Source organism: Lycium ferocissimum, chromosome 6, assembly GCF_029784015.1.
Source record: "Lycium ferocissimum isolate CSIRO_LF1 chromosome 6, AGI_CSIRO_Lferr_CH_V1, whole genome shotgun sequence".
Lineage (NCBI taxonomy): Eukaryota > Viridiplantae > Streptophyta > Magnoliopsida > Solanales > Solanaceae > Lycium > Lycium ferocissimum.
Genome location: NC_081347.1, coordinates 51,714,108 through 51,736,051, shown reverse-complemented (window position 1 = coordinate 51,736,051; position 21,944 = coordinate 51,714,108). Strand labels below are relative to the sequence as shown.

At 33.4% G+C, this 21,944-nt stretch overlaps 2 protein-coding genes across 2 annotated transcripts; one reads left to right on the top strand and one right to left on the bottom strand.

The window, feature by feature from the left end:
- Window positions 1-3,297: 3,297 nt before the first annotated feature.
- LOC132059785 (serine/threonine-protein phosphatase PP2A-2 catalytic subunit-like) lies at window positions 3,298-12,513 on the top strand. Its single transcript, XM_059452566.1, has 6 exons — window positions 3,298-3,794; window positions 6,172-6,286; window positions 10,773-10,881; window positions 10,964-11,041; window positions 11,592-11,783; window positions 11,957-12,513. The coding sequence occupies exons 1-6, from the start codon at window positions 3,542-3,544 to the stop codon at window positions 12,128-12,130; spliced, it is 921 nt and encodes a 306-aa protein (XP_059308549.1). The 5' UTR covers window positions 3,298-3,541; the 3' UTR covers window positions 12,131-12,513.
- Window positions 12,514-15,533: 3,020 nt separating this feature from the next.
- LOC132059783 (transcription factor MYB1R1) lies at window positions 15,534-17,825 on the bottom strand. The gene is made up of 3 exons (XM_059452565.1): window positions 17,400-17,825; window positions 16,583-16,791; window positions 15,534-16,274 (listed from the first exon to the last, which is right to left on the bottom strand). Exons 1-3 carry the CDS (start codon window positions 17,665-17,667, stop codon window positions 15,897-15,899), a joined length of 855 nt encoding a protein of 284 aa, XP_059308548.1. The 5' UTR covers window positions 17,668-17,825; the 3' UTR covers window positions 15,534-15,896.
- Window positions 17,826-21,944: the final 4,119 nt, after the last annotated feature.

The window sequence follows — 21,944 nt, the reverse complement described above, 5'->3', positions numbered from 1 at the left end:
CATGAATTTAATTTGTTCTTACTTTTATTTCCTACTTTAGTACCTATAGGGGGATTGACACTAAGTTTCCGCTATGTGTAACTGGGTCCGGAAAAGAGTCGGACAAAAATATTTATTCATGCTTTTAAAAGCTAAATATTTTGAAATAGCACTTTTTGTGTACTTTGATCAATTTCGAATTCTCATTTGATAATTGCTTAAATACATTTGAGAAAAGGTTTAATATTTGATTTTGTTGAAGTGATTTTTCTATTAACGTCATGATTTGATAAAAATCTAAGGCTAATAGGTTATGAATCTATTTTGGGAATATCAAGTATTTTGGGATTTACTTGTGTTCATCAAAATTGGCTTCGGATGGATTTTGTGTGCCGCCATGAAATCACACGTGCTGGTATGGTGTAGACTCTACCTAGAGCTCGTTTGGCTTAACTTAACAAAAGCAGCTTATAAGCAAAAAAAAAAAATTGGGTTACCCCAACTTATTTTTTTAGGCTTATTTTAAGCACAAAATAACTTATAAACTGATCAATCAAACACTCAAAAAAGTTAAAAACAGCTTATAAACTATTTTCAGCAACTTATAAGCTAAGCCAAACGGGCTACTACTGGTAAAGGGTTACAACAGGGTGTCACTATTGTGTTAATAACATCAGCATGACTGAATCAATTCGTACTACACTATGATGAGAAGCACTGCACAAGTACATGACACTTGCCTCTAGGTTGATCACCTAATTGACCTTGGATATTGTATCGGTGTTGGTACAGTACTCTCGGCGAAAAGTATACGAGGATTTTGTGTTTTAGCCTAACGAGCCGAAAGTGATTTCAACGGCTTAATTTCATTGTAATGATTGCGTAGGATTTCATTAAAATCATAGATTGATAAATATATTTTAACTGTTTATATTTTTATTCAAATCACACTTGACATTCATTTCAAATGATAATAGCAAGATCAACATAACTGTCTACCACTTTATATCAGTTGTTGATTGCATTATATTTTAAGAGAAAATGATCAAAATGGTCCTTAATGTATGAGGTTGGAAATTGTAGTCTTTCATAGATGCTCGTCGAAATATATTGTATAATAAATGATCATTCTAGTCCTCATATATACAACGTAACCGAAATAGTCTTTAATATGTGAAAAATTTATCATTTTAATCCTTTAGATGTACCATGTAATCGAGTAATGTATGAAAAAATGATCATTTTAGTCCTAAACCGTAAAATTAACGGTGCAAGTAAGAAAATCTGTCAAGTTTAACTAGCAACTCAAGTGAGGGAAGCAAAAATTACCCTTTCCCTCCCGCCACCATTGTTTGTGCCTGTAACAATGGACTTAATATTTTCTTTGCCTTGCTAATAACATAGTTTTCATTCTTGTAATAAGATACACAATTGGATTATAGTTACGATCAAAGGCAACTCATACGTTGATTATTGATATAAGAGTTTTCATTAAAGGTAGCAAAAATTAACCTTTCTTCTCATCATATAAGATTTGGTTATGGCCGAGAGGTTTCCCTCTCATTGTTTATGTTTTTAGGGCAAAGGTGCAAATATACCCCTCAACTTTGCGATTTAGAACAGATATACCCCTTGTGACAAAAGTGGTGTATATATACCCCTACCATTACAAAATGATGCAAATATACCCCTGCCATTACAAAATGGTGCAAATATACCCTTTTCGCTAACGGGGGTTTTTAAAAAAAAATCATTTCAGTTATTTTTTAATTAAAAAACATGCCACGTGACTTTAAAAAAAAGTCTACCCATTTTTTTTTGAGTAGACGTACTTTTCTAAAGCCACATAGTAATTTTTTTTTCCTGATGGGTCGGGTCTGGGTTGTTTAAAAAAATGGGTAGACTTATTTTTTTTAAAGTCGCGAAGATATTTTTTTAAACACCTAGAAAAAAATTAACATGGCTTTAGAAAAATATGTCTGCTAAAAAAAATAGGTAGACTTTTTTTAAAGTCACGTGACATTTTTTAATTAAAAAATAACCTGAATGATTTTTTAAAATAACTCTTGCATCATTTTGTAACTGCAGGGGTATTTGCACCATTTTATAACGGCGGGGTATATATACACCACTTTTGTAATGAGGGGTATATCTGCTTTAAATCGCAAAGTTGAGGGGCATATTTTCACCTTTGCCCGTGTTTTTATACAACTCATGTGAGTTGCTCGTTAACCTTAACAGATTTTTTTACTTGTACCATTATTTTTAAGGTTTAAGTTTAAAATAATTACTTTTTTCATACATTAAGAACTATTTTGAGTACATGGCATATATAAAAGACTAAATAATTACTTTTTCCATGAATGACTATTTTAAGTACATCTATATAGGAGGGACTAAAATACTGCCACCCCCGAACATCAAGGATCATTTTGATTATTTTCTCGGATAATTAAGCCATTCTGCCAATCTTGAATGTGAATACCTTTTTCTTGAAAAATGACTCACTAGTTGACGCGTGTCACCATAAGTTTTGTATTTTTGACCTGGCGGAGCCACCAAAGAGGACTGTCTTTCCTCCCATAATTGACGTGCATTTCCATTTCATTTGAATTTCATCTCACATTCCATTTCTGAATTCCGTTTCTCCATTTTTCACATCTCTCACAAACAATGGCGGAGCCATGATTTCATTAAGGAGTTCAAAAAAATAAATAGACGAAGAAGCCCAATAGGGATTTAATGTTTATTATATATATATATATATATATAAATAATTTTAATCATGTATAAATAATATAATTTTTCGTCCAAAGGGGTTCGGATCCCCTTGACCCTTCCTCCCTATGCCCCTGCGCGCGCAGGCACAGATACAACACCTTTACACTTTGTTTGGATGGTTGTTACGCATCGTCGTAATATATCGTATTATATTGTATTTTACTGTATTGTATTGTATTATATTGTTTGATGGATATAATATTTGAATAGATTGTATTATTTTTTATCGTTACATAATGATAGACATTTAACAATTTGAAAGATAAACCTATTAAGAAAAGTAGGTTACTATATAGAGCTATGTAAAAATATAATAAAAGATAAAATATAATTATTAGATAATAAGTAAAAATAAAATAAGAAAATAAATAAAATAACGTCGCTATAAGACCAATCAGTTATTATGTGAAATGAACTTCTAATCGCTACGTAACTAGGTGTTTAACATAGAATATATTAAAATTAAAATAAAATTATTATATTTAAACTAACAACGCTGTACAATATATAAGAACCATCCAAACAGGCTGTTAATAGAGACAAAAATATAAAAATCTTCTGTATTACTACCTATACACAAAATAATTCTAGTTATAAAACCTTTTGTTACCTTTTTTTGTTTTCAAATAGAATTGAATGGAGACAAATATGAGAAAGAAATGGGATTGAAAGTTGAAATCCTAATTGTACAATTTAATCTCCGTTATTCAGTTTAATTAAAATTAGTGTGTAGAGGATTTGTGAATAAATCGGCGAGGAATTGACAGATCGGCGATTAAAAATGCAGTCGAAGGGCGATGTAGATAAGCAGATCTCACAATTAATGGAATGTAAAGCGTTACCGGAAGGGGAGGTGAAGACGTTGTGTGATCAAGCGAGAGCTATACTTGTTGAGGAATGGAATGTGCAGCCAGTTAAATGTCCTGTTACTGTTTGTGGTGATATACATGGACAGTTTTATGATTTGATTGAGCTTTTCAAGATTGGTGGAAATGCTCCTGATACTAATTATCTCTTCATGGGTGATTATGTTGGTCAGTTTCACATTTTATCTTCTTTTTCATTTAATTAGGGCTGTGTAATTTGTGTTGCCCCGCCTAGTGGTCAATGAAATAGGTTGAGCATTCATTTCCCAGCAGAGATAAATATACGAGGTGGTTTCTTCCCATCTGTTCTCGCATAGAGTTACTTGGTACCTGTTCTTTGGTGGGAGGTGGAAAGTATCCCGTGGCATTAGTCGAGGCGCACAAAGGACACTATCGATAACAAAAAGGGCTATGTATTTGTGTTGAATTTAGAAGTAAGGGTTTGGTGGTCTATCGATCCTAAACTAGTTAGGTTCGGCTATAGATGACTTCTATATACCCATTTATTTAGAAGATACTTTATGATTAGACTATATCTATGTTGCTCGCTTGGGAGGATTTGCTTCTGAGCGCTCATACATGGAGTTTAGGGTTTGGTAGTCTATGTGGTATTTGCTAGTTTTGTCATGGCTTGCCTATTAGTTTAATTTTTAATAGATTTGGTATTGCCATTGTTGACATGAATGGAAACTGCAAATAAGTACAACCCTAATGTTACCTGCCTAGTGGTGAATGAGGTGCGATGAGAACCATGAGGTCACATATTTGATTCCCAGTGGAGGCAAAAAAATATTATGTGATTTCTTTCCATCTGTGTAAGCCTCGATGGACAGATAACTCAGGTACCTGTGTTGGTGGGAGATAGTAGGTACGCAATGGAATAGTCGATGAGTGGGCAAGCTGATTCGAAGAACACCATCATGAAGAAAAGAAAACAACACTAATGCTAGGATCTCTTGAAGGATGAGGTAGGTTGTGCACATTGTATAGAGAGTCATGTGTAGCTTTTATGTTGAACATCTATAGTTTGTTTCAAGCTTGGACAGTCACTTGAGTGGTTCTGCCTAGTTAAGGGTGCTTCAAAATCAGCTAAGTATAGTTCATTTTTTGTCTGGAAGAATTCAACATTTCATTGCTCAATCATTGAGGACATGTGATGATTGTGATGCCATTCATTGATGGCAGAGTTACTGTCATGGTTCATCCCTTGTTTTGGCAATACTCATTTAAAACATGTTTGATAATGATGGTGGGACTTTACTGATGAATCATTATTGAGATGGGATTTTTTTATGTGCTGGTGGTTCAAAATTTGACAAAGTAAGATACCAGCCTTGATAGGAGGTGAAGTATAGAAGATTTTGGTCTCCATTAAGCTTCATTAGCTTAAGATGTCTTAATTGGTCAAAGATTTGTTACATCAGGATTCTAGGTGTGGGAGAAAAATTTGCCAATCAAAAAGATGATGACTAAAACATGTTTGGAGTTTCCCTCTTCATTACGTGATAATTTTGTCGCTTCTCCTCTATGTAGATTTTTGGATTTTTTGAAGTGTGAGTGGACAGGTTATTCCCATAAGTGAGTATCTGGGTTGTTGGATATGTTTTCTCAAGCATCGTAAGTTAGTGAAAAAAGGCGCTACAGTTTATTACATATAAAGAAAAAATTGTCTTTCGGAGCCTCCAGGGCTTTGGTCTAGTGGTTAGAACGCAACATCATTATGTGTGGGTTAGGCGCACTTCACGGGCTCGAACTTTGCCATAGACAAAAGCCTAGTATTTAAGTAAAGAAGGGAGAGGGCCAGGCTTATTATCCACTTTATTTTGGACTGTGCCCCACAGGCCCTCGATGATTTCTTAGTTATCTGGAAAAAAAAAAGTTGTCTTTTTAAGCTTTCTTTTCATTTAACTTTTCTTGTTAGTTGAAGCACTTCTCATTAAAAGCCTGTACTTTGTTTTCTTTATATTAAGAAATTTAATGCAGCAACATCAAGTGTCCATTAGAATTGTGCAGTCTTTTCCTACTAGTTATCTTTATTTTTCTATATAATACTTGTCAAAGTTGCTTTGTTCCCCCAACTTTTCATGTCTGATATAGTATATTGGCCAATATGTGTATCCAGCCTTATTAAACAAAGGATCAATATGTGGATTCATTAATTGCAGAGTTGCCTTAGTTTTATTTGTAATTGGCACGTCTTCCTTTCGCTTGTCATGATTGTAGATAGGACAAAGGTCTTTATTATACTTCCGGTTTTGAGATACATTGCGTCATGTAAAGGTTGCATACTACATAAGCCACAACTGTGTGCTCTCTGTTACATTTTGTTTATCACTTTTTCTACAGTTATGTGTTTCATCTTCTCATTCTTTACTTTTATTTCTTGATATTAGCATTGTTAGTTGAGTTAGTTTCCTTGTTGGACAAATATATTAGCATTCACACTTCAGCCAGAGAATAATATTGGCGAAACATCTATTATTAATAGGCTGTTCAGCGAATGCTGCATTCACATCTATCATTAATATATTTTCAATGAATGCAGACCGTGGGTACTATTCAGTGGAGACCGTCACACTCTTGGTTGCTCTGAAGGTCCGTTATAGAGATAGAATCACAATTCTTAGGGGAAACCATGAAAGCAGACAAATCACTCAGGTGTAAGTGATTTACTTTTTTGATCTTGAATATTAAAGTTCATTTTGAGGTGCAAAAATTGCCTATTGAAAAATAACTTTTCTGTTTCATTAGATGACCTAGTAAGTTACTCGGAATTAAAAAAAAAAAAAAAAGAAAAAAAAAGTAAGTTACTCGGACTCTTCGAAAGTGTTGCCGTACCCGTGTCGGATCCTCCAAAAATACACTACTTTTGAAGGATCCGACACGCACCCGACGACATTTTAGGAGAGTCCGAGTAACTTAGGTTTTGTGTACGAGGATGTGTGATTGGGTACACATACCAGTCTTATGTTTTCTTCTCGTCTCTCGGTATTTTGATTCCCAGCTGCTTTACACTCCAATTTATCAAAGAAAGCATAAGTAGAAGAACGTTTATAAGCAATGGTACCATATTATATGAAAAGCCAAAGAGATATCTATTAGATGCACTTCTTATCTTAGTTTAGGGGTGTTACTCACTGAGTTGACAATTCAAAGTTTAACACTAAAAGTTGGCATACAGGGGGGAAATAGCCTTTTCTGCATCATTTGGTGAATGATATGTTGGTATATGTGTTTCAGTTGCTTATCCTTTAACCCGTCATGTAAGATATCAGGGTAGTTTTCTTTTGAAAATGGTTCAGTTGGTGGAACTATCTTGTTATCATGTCTTGCTAGAAGGGATTTCATTATTCCTTTTTGCTTGTGCCCTCCTTAAATGAGAACAGGAACTTTAATTCCTGACTTCTGTTTTTTAAAATTGCCTTGCTTTGGGCATGGTCTTCATTATGGGGTCGTTTGGTACGGTATATAAGAATAGTATTGAAGAGGGTGTATTAGTAATGGTGGCATTATTTTTTATCGACTGTTTGGTTTGTTGTAATAAATGAATTGGGTGTATTAGAATAGGAATAGTACTTGTATTAGTTATACATAGGTTTGCTATGTATAAAAATAGTATTGAATAGGGTGTTTCTATTATATAGAAGAATGGAGAGTTGGGACGACCAAGGGTAGTTTAGTCAAATAGCAAAACATTCAGCTTAAAATAATTGTACATTGTGCATTGAGAACATCCAATTCACGAAAAAACCAGACAACTTTGATATAATTACTGGCATACCCCCGACTAAGTCAGTAACTCAAATCACATATGGCTATCAAGGTGCAGTGATTGCCACATTTGTGCGTATCATCAAGTTGGAGTAACAAAATCTCTGCACATTTATGTACATTTGTTGCTTCATCTTAGGGAGATTTTCAAAAAGTAAGTACAGTACTCCATTCAAGCCATTCGATTTCTTTTTACCTTTTTTCTTTCTAAAATTAGCGTGACATCTAATTTAATTATTCTATTTTACAACTCCATTCCCTCCGTTTCGATTTAGTGTTTTAATGTAATTAGTCACAAAATTTAAGAAATAACTTTTTAAAATCTTGTGAAATTAAATTAAGGATCTTGCAATGTATCAAAATGTCCATTAAATCTTGTGGTGCTAAACATGCCATGTAAAATTTGAATTGAGGAGATATCAAACATAAAAAGTGGGGATGTCATTCTTTTTTCAGCATATTACAAGAGGAAATAAGAAACTTAAATTGAAACTGGGAAATAATTTTAAATATAAATAGAAATTATATATATGAAGTGAAATAAGTTTGTTTCATTTTTCAAAAATACCAAATTAAAATTTGATAAAAGGTAAGTATATTTTGGGTCCAATTTACAACGCTGACAATAGAATTTTCTTATATTTTTAAATTAATCAAATCAAAGTTTTATCTGCTATAGTAGATTGCTTGCTTTGTTTTTCAAATTATCAACTAATTCTTAATACAACTATTCTTTAGTCTCAAATAAGAAGGGGGAAAGAATTTCTTTTTATGCAGATTATCTCTTTTTCAAATATTAATAAATTCCATTAACATACTATATTTACAAATTTGAGTTTACACAAACTTTATGGTCAAGGCTAAACGTAATAATATTATTTTTTGCTATTTGGGCCAATAATCTTTTATTATTATTAAATTTATATGTAATTATAAATCCTAAACAGGGAACATTACTAAAGGAAATCAAAATTGAATCTAGATAGAAAAGTTAAATATATGCTTATGATTTGAAACTATATGTGATATTTTTCGTAACATACTTAAATGATACAACTACTTTTAATTAGGTATCATTTTATCACGATTGAAAAATTAAAAACAAATATTGTATCACGGTAACATTCTTTTCTACTATCCTTCTCAAAAAAACTTTCTTTTCTACTATCGGTTAAGACAAATTACATGCTTAGTTTCGTTCGATAATGAGTTACACTTTTTAGTTATATAAATCCAACTACTGAACAAGAAATTGAAAGGAGTGACCTTCAGGACAATAGCATATAATGGCTCATCCATATGAAGATAGTATAGAACGGTTTAGTTACAAGAGTTCAATTCGAGGAAAGCATAAAATATAGAGAAAATTCAACTTCTGAAATTGGAAGGAGTGGCCTTTAGGACAATAACACGTAGTGGCTCATCCTTGTGAATTTATATGAATACACAATGGCAAAGAGCAATTTGAATTTTAGATTTCGAATGATTTACATTTAAAAAAGAATGTTATCATATTAATATTCAACAATATTTGACGACATTGTAGAATTAAGTTACTTTATTGCTTTAATTATTTTAAAGTTTTGGCTAGGACCAACAAAATGTTGGTTAAAATATCTGCACAAATTTTGTGAACTTTTAATAGAAATAGACAAAATAGCAATAGAAAAATTTAAATTTGCTCTATATGTAATTGGTGTGAAGTTCCTAAACAATCATATCGGGCCCGTGCATGCACGGGCTTCAGATTATCTAGTAAAACTAACACACTAGTTATACATAGGTTGAAGAACAGTAACAAACAAAGGATTAATAATACCAAAGCTAATACATGTGTTATTTTCTTTTTACATCCTACCAAACGACCCCATATGTGTTTGTGTGTTGTTGAGTGTAGGTCTTCAACTTCTCATCCCCTCCCGAGAACAAAGAAAAAAAAAAGAATCTGAGACCTGAGTTGGGATGCAGAATATGTAGTGTTCATTCTACTTAGAATTTACAGGCAGTGATAAATTCTCTCCCAGACATATGGGGAGTATAAACCTTTCTGCTTTTAAGGAATTACTAGGTGTTGAGCATCTTGTTGAATGAACGGATAACTACACCACGGTTGTCTTAGATCTGAACTATATCAGCAATAAGAGGAGCTTTAACTGGAGGTAAATTGGAAAGAAGTGTAAAGTTTGCATAACTTGAGAGCAGGATAAACTGGAGATGTGCTCTGTGTATTAATTTAAAGGCAATATGACAACGATGAGGGAGCAGTAGTTATAGAGGATTACATAATGGCCTTCCCATCCCCTTTTACCTGTCAAAAGATTTTGGTTTGTCTACTGATCTTGGAACTGGAATGGGTTGTGTTCATCAGCTGGATTAAACCTATGGAATCAACTAAATCAAGGGTCGCAAAAATAACTCATTAATTGATCAGAGAAAGTGACAACCTCCACCTTGAAAAGAAGTTATTTCTGTTCTTCTATTTTGCTCCTTAAAAAATTCGGTCTCCACTGAAGGACCGAAAAGAATCTGAAGGGTTTTCAAATATAAAGCTGACTCCATTTTTAAGATCAGGTTTAATTGCTTACTTTTTCTTACTTTCTGGTGTAAAATGGACTATGTACTTGAGGCTGAAACATTGTCCGACTTTATTAATTCCTACAGAATTAGATGGGATTATATTTTTGCTTTTCGGATGAAAATATCACAGCACCATCATAGTGCTGCTCTTATTAACAAGATTAATTGACGTTTATCCTCCAAAATATTCTTCTCCTTTTGTGGTAAATTTCCATCCACGTTCATCCTGTTCTTGTGCTTCCAGTTTGATAACATGATTTTAACTGCTGGTTGTCTTCCTTCTTTCTTTTTGTTCTTTTATACTGAGGTAGTGGTCTTGGAGCAAGCAGGTAGCATGAGATATTTTGACCTTTTAATAAATGCAAATGTTATCTTTTCAAACATCCAAGCTTCTAAAATGACACTGTCTTCCCACTCATTATTCTTTACAATATGATTGCTAAGTTTGTCCACACAAAGACTTCATGCCTTCTAAGTAAAACAGTGGCAAAAGGCGATGAAGAGCTAGTTTGAAGTTCTGGGATTAAAAAAGTACTGTTGTGCCTTGCACATTGTCTGGCTAAAGTTTCTTTCCAAACCACCAGATAGATGTATAACATTTGACGGAGTGATGAAAAGAAAGAAAAAAGAAAAGTAAAAGACAATTGACTGTGGTTATCAACAGATGCATCTATAGGCAGTTCATTAGGAGGAATTACTTTTCTATTTCATTGTCTATTTACAGTTTACCAAGGCTGCGAGACTATGACTGCAGTTCAATCATCTATGGTGGTATTGAGATGCCTCTTTCCCTGACAGGTATGGTTTTTATGATGAATGCTTGAGGAAGTATGGAAATGCCAACGTTTGGAAGTATTTCACTGATCTTTTTGATTATCTACCACTGACAGCACTAATTGAGAGTCAGGTTTGAGCTGTTACGCTACTGGCTTTTCATTTCAAAAAAGTGCCGACATAAATTTCTAGCTTAACTCTTCTTTCTGTTTTAGGTATTCTGTTTACATGGAGGACTCTCGCCTTCTTTGGATACACTGGATAATATACGATCATTGGACCGTATACAAGAGGTATTGTAATTCAGGTTTTTATGCTTTAATAATACATGACACTGCTTTCTTTTGTATTTACTACTGGCTCTTCTGCTTGCTCCATCGCATGCCTATTGTCCATATTTGCGCATGAAAGTCTTATTATTATAATTGAACTTTCCATTGATGGTTCAGTCCATTGTATTAGCTTACAATAACTTCTTAATTAATCAAAAGGGATGTGTCCCCAGTTTACAAGTGGTATGTCGCATTAGCTTACCGTAATGTTCAATAGAACTACAAAATCAACTAGAGGTCTTAATGCAGCTCAGTCACTAATTATACATCTGCTATGGGGAAGGGATCTGCCTTTTCAATTTCCTATTGCTAGAGATGAGAATTTATTACTTTAACATCTTCTGATATTTACCTGTAGGGTATATCTTACAACAATGCTATTCTTTATTGCTTCTTGAACATGTGGTCCTGTGGCCCAGTGGTTTCCATTGTTCCTAGTGGTTCATGATTTTAGTTCTATGCACATTAATGTTGCTGGTCCTCATCAGTTAAGTGTTACTGTGGTTATCAGGTTCCACATGAAGGACCAATGTGCGATCTCCTTTGGTCTGATCCAGATGATCGGTGTGGTTGGGGAATATCACCCCGAGGGGCTGGTTACACCTTTGGACAGGATATAGCATCTCAGTTCAACCACACCAATGGGCTCTCTCTGATTTCTCGAGCCCATCAGCTTGTCATGGAGGGTTTCAATTGGTGTCAGGTTTGTGAACCCACTAACACCCACCCCCACAAAAAAAAAAAAAAAAAAAAAAAAAAACAAGTGCGAACTACTAGAAAATTTAAAAAGAAACACTTACGGACTGCTTGTGTTTATTAAAGTTGTTGCTTAGTGATTACTTTGTATTTACATGCTATTTGTTACAATTTCGACAGGATAAGAATGTTGTGACAGTATTTAGTGCTCCAAACTATTGTTACCGGTGTGGTAACATGGCTGCAATTCTAGAAATAGGCGAAAACATGGAGCAGAATTTCCTTCAGTTTGACCCAGCTCCACGGCAGATAGAGCCCGACACCACAAGGAAGACTCCTGATTACTTCTTGTGATTCCAATGGTTGCACTAATTGTTTGTAGCTCATTGATGTCGTATTACTGTAGATGTGTCTTAAAAAGAGGAGTTCTGTCATTTGAGGATTATTCTCAGCATCATTCTTTTGTTTGGAGGTCGTTCTGCTGCTAGCTTTGAATGTGTATGTCGGAGGTTCATCTGAGAGTTGAGAAGAGGCAATGAAGGTTTGTCATGTATATTGTTTTCTAAAGGGAGCAGCAATAACATGGTGCATTTATGTTCTAGAATTTTGAATTTTGTGCTAGAAGCAGGTATTTCCCATCCCATGTTTTTCGTCAGTGACCGACTAGGTTCAGCTAAATTCGTGCGTGGTGATATTTATTACAATATTTATGCCATTTCTAACGGCATTCCCTTGGATATGGTCAACACAAGCCCCCACTCCCCCCCCCCCCCCCCTCCTCTTTCTTTATGGACACATTTCGAACTGTGCAGAAGAAATGAAGAGGGGAAGTACTAGGCGTTTGTCTGTATATTTGGTATTCCATAGGATGCATCTTAAGTTGAAATTTGCCTCTTCGTTGCCGTCTTTGGTGAAAAATAGTAGCTAGAATTTATGTATGACGAAAGTCTAAAATGAAGTAGAGTATACAGTTCTTGAAAATTGTTGATTGTTGTCCAACAATTTAAAATTCGTTTTTTTTTCCTTCTGAAAAGTTTATAAGTCAATTAAGATATTGTATGAATATTTTTCAATTCTCCTTTTAGAAAAGGAGGATTTTTTGTTTGCAAATTATTTGTTAAGTTTTAAGATAGCTTCACAGGCCGTCATAGGGAAAGAACCTGATTTTTACTTTGAAACTTAAACTGCTGAGAGTCTACAGTAACAAAACAGCTCTTCAGTGTAGGGTTGTGCATATTAACGGTTAAACCAATAACCCGAACTAATTATTGGGTTAATGGTTCGGGTTAATGGATTACTGGTTCGGTTATCGGGTGGTGCCCTGTGGTTATTGGCTTATTGGGTCGTGTCACGGTTTGGCCATTTTTGTTAACGGATAAACCGATAACTCGATAATCATTTATTTAATTATAATTCTACCCTTTCATATATAAAGTCACTTGACTAGAGTTAGGGTTCACTTGATTTCCACTTCATAAACTCAGTTTCTCAAGCGGCGTATCACTACAGAAACCCTTCTCCTCCAACTTGCAAGACGCAAGCCCAACTTGAAAACGTAAACTTATTTAACTATCGTTTACTTCTTCTACATTGCTTTCAATTCTCACTCTTGTTTTTGTGTTTTTGTATTTCTCTGTTTTGGGGTTTTTGTTGGGGTTGGGGAATTAGGGAAATCACTTGCAGAAAAAGTTCTTCATTCTTGGAAAAAATTTGTTCGGCATAGTTTTAGGAGTTGAAGCTACTTTCAGTTTTGAATATGGGTTCTTTGTCTTGAATTTTTTTTTTGTGTGAAATCTTAATGGTTAAACCGATAACAAACAACAATCGATTAACCGATAACTCATTAATTGGTATCTTAACAGCTCTTTAACGATTTAACATGTTTACAAATCGATAACTGATAAGTTGAACCGATAACTTTGAAACCCGAACTGAACCGACAGATATGCAGCCCTGCTTCAGTGTAACACCATCTCTGTGGTTTATGCTTCTTCTGGCATTACTTTATAGCAATGTTCCATATTCAATAGAGGATTTACTTGATTGCTAAATTTAGTTAGCTAAACAGAAATGTAGTAGTGTACTTATCCTGTTCGCACTCGTTGTGTGCCATTGGTTAACTTTAACATTAGTAGGCATCAGATTGCTTACATAATTTATTCACTTGAATATTACACTGAAAATTTTGAAATTAACAAAATAGCCCCATGAAATTATGCTGTACATTGTGGAAGTTATAGAGGGTAATCACTATAACTTCCGGATCTCAACAGCCAGGGGCGGATCCACGTAGGGTCAAGAGGGATCAAATGAATCCACTTCGCCAAAAAAATCTGGTATTTTGTATCCGTAAATTAGGATATATGTAGTATTTGAATCCTCTTAAGACTAAAGTGTTCCCGTGGATGGATGGTCTAGTGGGGTCAAACTTGGGCGGGGTGAGTTCGAAACTTAGCTGCTGCAAACGCTTTGGCGTGCATAGTTTTTGTTATTCACCTGCTCTTTTATGATGATGATCTTTTTTGTTTACATTTTTTCTCTTTACTCAAATTTCATAGAATTATTCTACAGTCAATTACACTTTAAAATATCGAAAATTTCTACAAAAAGAAATCTTAGAGTATTATTTTATCTGAATTATACACGGGCAATCATGGAAAACTTATAATTAATTGTTAGTTCATCTTAAATTAGTTGACGCTAAATTGTATTGATATTGCATTGAAATTGTTAGTTTACTTTTATAAGCTCTCTTCTTTATAGCTTGTATTAGTTTAATTTAAGTGATATATCTATAGCTCTTTATATTTGTTCTTTTGTTTGTAAATAAACAACTTTTTGTTCTTTATCAATAAGAATTTAGATTTTGTCAAATTGCTCAGAGTTTAATAGATTTCTAATTTGGATAAAATAATTTTCTTTTTTTAAAGTTTAACAAATTGTAAAATTTGTTGAAACAACGTTGTTAAATTAAATATTTTTTAACAATTTTAGTTAAAGTAATAGGTCTTTGCTAAACGTTTTAAAAAAAATTCCCCGACTATTTTAGAGAAAAAAGAAGGAAAGAGGAATGCCGATCTCGATTTTTCTAAAAAAAGAGTTTTGAAAAAAGCTCACTTGCTGGTGGCACCTTTATTATCGATTAAAATCATTTTACTGAACCCACTTGTGTAAAACTCTAGGTCCGCCCCTGCTCAACACCTAAAGTTACTCTAGGACGTACTGTCACTTCGTTCTAGTATAAATTATTTTCAGGCACCATCCAAGTGCTGTTTATGCATTGTCATTTCTCACTTCCATGGAATTGATTTATTGTAACTTCTATGAAATCCAGTTCGGGAAAGAAAAATGAGTTAATAAATTTGAGAGATTGATTACTACGAACTAAATTAGGTAGCTAGAACGTTGTGACTTATGAGTTTAATAACACCAAACCAACTCAAACAGAATCATGAACAGGGGTGTAGCCAATGTATTAGGTATGGGTTAACTTATAGATTTTGGCTTAGATTATGTATATGAGTTAAAAGATCCACTAAACATGTTTAATAGATTTTGAACTCAGTAAATTTGATGAAAATGGTAAAATGACGAAGTTGAATCCATAAAATTCAGATCTTAGATCCGCCTCGGACCATAAACACCTCCTACTCATAGCAATGCCACCTATCAGCCACATACATTATGCATGTCTCAATCTTCACAATAGGACAAAACAGAAAGAAAAAAAAAAAAAAAAAAAGGAACAAAAATTGGATTTGATTTCCGAAAACAAACAAGTCTATTTCAATTACTTTTTCCTTTATTACAATAACAACAACAGAAGACCCAGCGTGAGTCACATTGATAGTGATAGTAGCAACTTGGTTGGTGCTGTAATCACCTATGACCACAAAAATGACCAGACATAAACTAAACAACAAATCTTCAAAATTATTGAAAACGACGCCATATCTATACACAAAACAAAAGGAATCATCATCATCAATCACCTAATTAATATTTTCTCCACACTCTAATCCCACTAATGTCTAATCTTAATATCTTATCTAACTAAACCCCACTTTATATCTTAAATTAAGAATAAGAATAAGAATCCAATCCAGTTAATCCTTATTCTTCAAGCAACACTGATTATGCTATCCCCACTAGTGCTGCCATTGAAGCCACCTGACATTGCCTGAAAAGCCGATGAATGTCTCGGTGGTGAAGGCGATTTTCCATCTGATGTGGACAGCTTGAGTGATAAAGGAGATGATTCTTGGATATATGTGTTGTTTAAATTGAGATTTTCCATTTTTGATGAGGGCGGGGCAGGCAGGATTGGTATTGGCCTAACAGGCCTCACAGATTTGTTCATTCCTTTCGATAAATTCTCCGTTGAACTTTCTCCTGTGGCTGATAAATTTACCGGCATCTCGAGCCGGAAAGCTGACATGGGGTACTTTTCAAAGGTGCTGGTTTGTTTATTATCTTCCAATTTAGCAGCACCCTGAACCTGCAAAATAAGAAGAAAACATCGCAATCAAATTAGAGCCACAAAAATGTTGATCAACTAACTAGTCATTTTGGGTACATTTGGTTTTTCTTTTTTTGAATCGGAGCGGCAAAAGACTGAATCTCGGTGGATCATGGCAGCAAGGCCACTCTGCCACTTACAATACTCCATAGCGTATTTAAGTCGTTTGACATTGGTTCACCTGAACTTATTGCTTTCTGATTTGGTCCGTATACATTTTGAGTATCAGTTATGGATCCATCTATCTATGATATTATAAACAAATAATGAATTTACAAGAGGCTTACAGTATCAGTGGTGATGTCAAAAAGACTAGACCTCCGGCGTCTACGATTACTGTTGTTTCGCCGGAGGAAGTATTTTTGGGCATGGCTAGCCACCTGAGTTGGAGTTCTTGTCATGACAAAGTTTCTTGAAATACCTCTCCAATCACCTTTCCCTACTTTCTGCAATCCTAACAAGAATAGCTTGTGCTCATCCTCTGTCCATGGCACTCCTAAAATCACCATTCCAACATAAATCCAATTAATTTTTAAAAAATGGAAAAGAAAAACATCAATCCAAGATTTCAACTGAGACACGAAAAGATCCAGAATTTAAATCAGTGGGCGCACAACCTTATAGCTATTCATATCTTTGACAATTCTGATAATATGTATATAAATAACTCCACTTTTATATAGTTCAAATTCAGACAAGACTACAAAAAAGCTGAAATTAACTAAGAACTTTGTGCTAACGTAGCTAACAAAATTTTGTGATTATTTAATTTGTCGCTAGTCCATCGCTAAATAGGATTACCGACGGAATTTGCTATCTAGCTACAGATTTTATCCGTCTTTTGGTTTTTAGTAGTGCAATGACTAAACACTTGTAAACAGCTAGCCCATGAATCGCAGGCGGTTGAACTCGAAAGGGAATTGAAATGGAAAATAAAAGTCGGAGTCATATATGACAGTTAATGCATTGTCAAGACACTTTTTAGTTAAAATCCAAAGGACAAAATAGCGACGCCTCAGAAAGCTGGCTGACAATAGTATGAACACCTCTATATTGGATCTCGAGAAACAAAAAGTGTCATATAAACTAGGACGGAAGAAGTACCTCGTTTACGTTCACGACTCCTAGCAGAAGGATGAACAACGTCATCAGAAGCATAACCGGCGTTAGAGTCTTGGTGCTGCTGCTCGGTGTCAAATAGAGCTAGGTTGTTCATGCTTGCACTTTTCCTGAATGAACCACCAGTAGCAGCACCTTCCATGACTCTAACACCAAAGAGCATGAACCCCTTCGTGAACGTGCCACGGGGTTCATGCTCTTTGTTTCCACTCTGGAAGCACTCGTTATTAAACATGGTGGCTATGCCTTTCATTTCTTGGTGCTATTATGGTTTTAGAGGAAATTTTGAATGATTTATTTGTTGGTGCTGTCCATATGGTGGAAGGAAGGAAATGAGAAAAACAAGAAAGGAATGGGAAATAGGTTTAAGGGGTCAGCTGGATTTTCTTAAAATGACTTGGCTAAGTTCAGTGAATAATCACTATATAGTAAGCAAAATCAAAGTATTAAAAGGTTGTACATGGCCCAGTGGTGCTTCCCTGAAGCAACTTCTATTTAGTTTTCTTTTTTGGAGAACTTTCATAAATACAACCCTAACTTTGCTTTAAAAATTAAACTAACCCCTCAATTATGAATAATAGACATTTTCCCTCCTTTATCTTATGCAATATCTATTTTACCCTTCACATGTTCAATTCTCCATCTATGTATACCTTTTTATATTATATAAAATTTATTTTTTTAACCTTGGTATTTATAGGATTTTTTTTAAAAAAATTCATATTATAAGTAGAATAGTCCTTTTATAAATTTATCACAAAATCTGAGGTTACTTTTTATGATTGATATTTTAATATTACATGCATGTATGTGTGTGTGACAATAGAGAATAAGAGAGAAGTGAAACTTAAATATACACACACATTACTTGTTACGTATATGTATATTTAAGTTTCACTTCTTTTTTATTCTCTATTGTCAATATATAAACGAGTTTTGGTTGTCATTAATGGAATATTTTAAATTATAATTCAAAATTCATTTATAATATAAATAGATAATATTTTAGGAATTTATTATAGAATATACTTCTATTTTTATTAATTATTTTGTAATACCTGCACTGACATATATTTATTAAGTTATTATTACCTGTTATTTTTAACTTTTATAAATAGATATCAGAGTTTTGATTAATACTAATAAAAAAAATTCTTATTCTTCTCATTTATTTCATTATATAACGGCATTAAGTTATATACTCAATTAGTATTTCTCACTTTTTTTTTCCGTCTCGAAAATAATATTTAATTTTCTAAAGGAAGATTAAAGAGATAAGAAAATCATGATTTTAAAGAAGTAAAAGAAAAAGAAAAAAAGGCAAGTTGACAATCTAAGGGTAAAATAGGAATTTTAAAAGTTAATTAGGATAAAGGGGGGAGAATGACTATTGTTCAAAGTTGAGGGGGGAGTTTGATTTTTAAAGCAAAGTTAAGGGAACTAATTTAGATATTACAAATTGTGCAACTTAAAGCTAAAAACAAGGAGATTATTGCTATGAATAAAAATCAAAATAAGGAAATTCTCTATATTAGTGATAACATAATTAAACGCATATAAAAAAAACAATAAGTGCTTACCTAAAAAAAATACAACACAATCTACTAGCAAGCTAATTCATGAATGTTAACTAAAAAAAAAGAAGAAGTTAATTCACGAACAAGTATATCATTGGAGTATACATATATATATATATATATATATATATATATATATATATATATATATATATATATATATATATATATATATATATATATATATATATATGTATATTATTCTATATATGTTATTGTAGAGTACAGTTGGTTGACACTTAGAGTAATATATTCATATATTAGGTATATTGTAATATTATATACTATATATAATATACAAGATTAGATATATTAATTTCTACTATTATATGCACGATATTTTGTTATCATCTTTTCAGTTAAGTTTACCAAATTGAATATACTATATACTTTTTTAGGTATATTGTCATGTACTTTTCTTAATATTAACATTAATATATTCAAATAATTTCTTTTAGTCACAAAAAAAAAAAAAAAAACAGTTGCATGTCATCAAGTGAAAATAAAAAAAGAAGAATAAAGAGGAGGAAACGAAAGAAAAAAAAAACTTTTAAAACGGTAGATGAAATATGTGATTTGAAATTAATTTTGTTTTGTTTATTTGGATGCCCTTTTCATAGATTTCTTTTTTTGGGTGAAGCGGGGGGGGGGGGGGGGGGAGGGGGGATGATTTTGAAAGAAAGAGAAAGTAAAAAGTGAATATGCATTAATAATAGTAACTCCTAAAATTAAGTATTGTTGATATTTTAGGAATGTAAAAAGCTGTATTTTTGTAATTAAAAAGTTAAAATTTTGAATAAGTTGTATGTATGTAATTTTTTAAAGTAATTATAATCTTTTTAATCACCTTAAAAAAGTTGTATTTGTGTGACTTTCCCTTCTTTTTTCAATTCTTTGGGAGGAAATGAAGTAAGAAAATGCCCTAAGACTTGAATCTTATAGCGAAATACATGTAAGGTGATTTTTTTATGTCAGAGAAATCTGTTTGGGACTAACCCTTAGGAATAACCGTAGCCTTTGAAACTCGGGGATAATGAGCTCACCCCTATAGACCCCTATCCACTTATATATCAAACTTTATTTACATGGCGTAAGCTCGAACCTGTGACCTAAATTGCAAATCCCTCAAGCTTTGCTAATTGAATTAAATCCTAGGGCAAGCTATCACACTTCTTGACAAGCTCCTAATCTATACACTTGATCACAAACAAATTATTGGACCGGGTTGATTTATTTTCTCCCAAAAAGGAAAAAATATTGTAAAATTAGGTTTCATATATTTGGATGTAATCCCTACATTGTCGCACAATTTGGACACATATAAAAGAAAAGATCGGCATTTAATGCAAGATAATAAATTATGTGTCATTTATTTTCTTGTAATGAAGGTGGAAATGTGAGAATTAGAGGGGTGAGAATTAGAGGGAAAACAACAATTTCGTCTTGCGTTGTGACCTTATTATGATTTTGGTCCCTGCGGTATTTGACTTCTCACATTTAAATTTTAATTAATCAAAGTGAGTGATTTTAATCCTTTTACTAAGGGTGGTTACAAATGTAAACAGACTAATCACTACGACCAAGGGCAATTACGGTATTACAACACGGAACACTTTTATACAAACAAAAAAACCTATAACATATATGAACAAGTTTACAAGTCGCATGGTTTCCTTTGTGGAAGTTGTTAGCAGCCTCACTTATTTTCTGCAGATTGACTTGTAGCAACTTGGAGAATGGTTTTCGCCCCGTGTTTAAGATGTTAAATTCAGTGTTAGCATTTCACCGATGCTACGTTGAGATATGTGTTCCTTTCCTTTCATGATATGGACGATGTGGATTTAAACATACCATACGTTTAAGAGTTTTTTGGCTGAGTTTGGAGGCAGAGCCATCAAATGGCTAAGCAGGAGGTCATTGCAAGCTAAGGACTGTAGGAGTTCATGAATGAGTTGAAGCTAATTGCAAAACTGCAGCACAAAAATCTTGTTAGCCTCTTAGGATGTTGCGGTGAAGGGGAGGAGAAGATATTGATCTATGAGTATATTCCCAATAGGTTGTATATTTGTCCTAATCATAAGGAACAATTTTTAAACTTGTTCTTATGTTTAGGCTTTTTTGTTTGTATGAAAGTGTTCCTTCTTGTAACACCGTAATTGCCTTTGGCAGTAGTGATTGGTCTTGTTTACATTGGTAACCATTGTTAGTAAAAGGATTAAAATTACTCACCTTAATTAATTAAAGGTTCTGGGAAGTCAAATATCACAAGGATCAAAATCATAATAGGCCATAACACAAGGATGAAAACAGTTGTTTTTCCCAAATAAAAAAGTGTGGGGAGAATCTTTGAAAAGACTAAAATCGTACGTATAAATAATGTAGGATGAAATTGCAACTATCAAACGATAACTTTAAATCTCTATTTTAGTGCTCACAAAAAGAATTGAGTACGTGTTGTCCGAAGGATTAGATGATCTCTCAGATTGATGCAAAATTTAACACATCAACTGCGTAGAAAGTTACGTTTTGGGTTTGAAATGCTTTTGTTCGTAGTGGCATGAAAAGTGAATATGAAAATTAATAATGTAGTCAAATCACATCTAAAATAGTCACGTTGCTAAATCAGACAATAGGTTAAAAAGAAGATAAAAATAAAGGATGGTGGAAAGAGCATAGAGACTCTCCACCATCAAAATGGTATATTCTCCAGTCCTTTTGGAAAGATTTGGTTGTCTGTATTTGCTTATTAATTAAGTAATAAGTACCACATTTGATGGTAGGGGTTCATTTGTGAGGATGAGGAAAGTCATGAAGACCAGTTGCGGAGCCACATGCATCCCGGGTGTCAACCGACGCCCCTTCGCCGAAAAATTACACTGTGTAAATATGTAAAAAGAAATATTTTATGTACATAATATTTTGTGTCTATATACTATGTATTGAACCCCCTAAT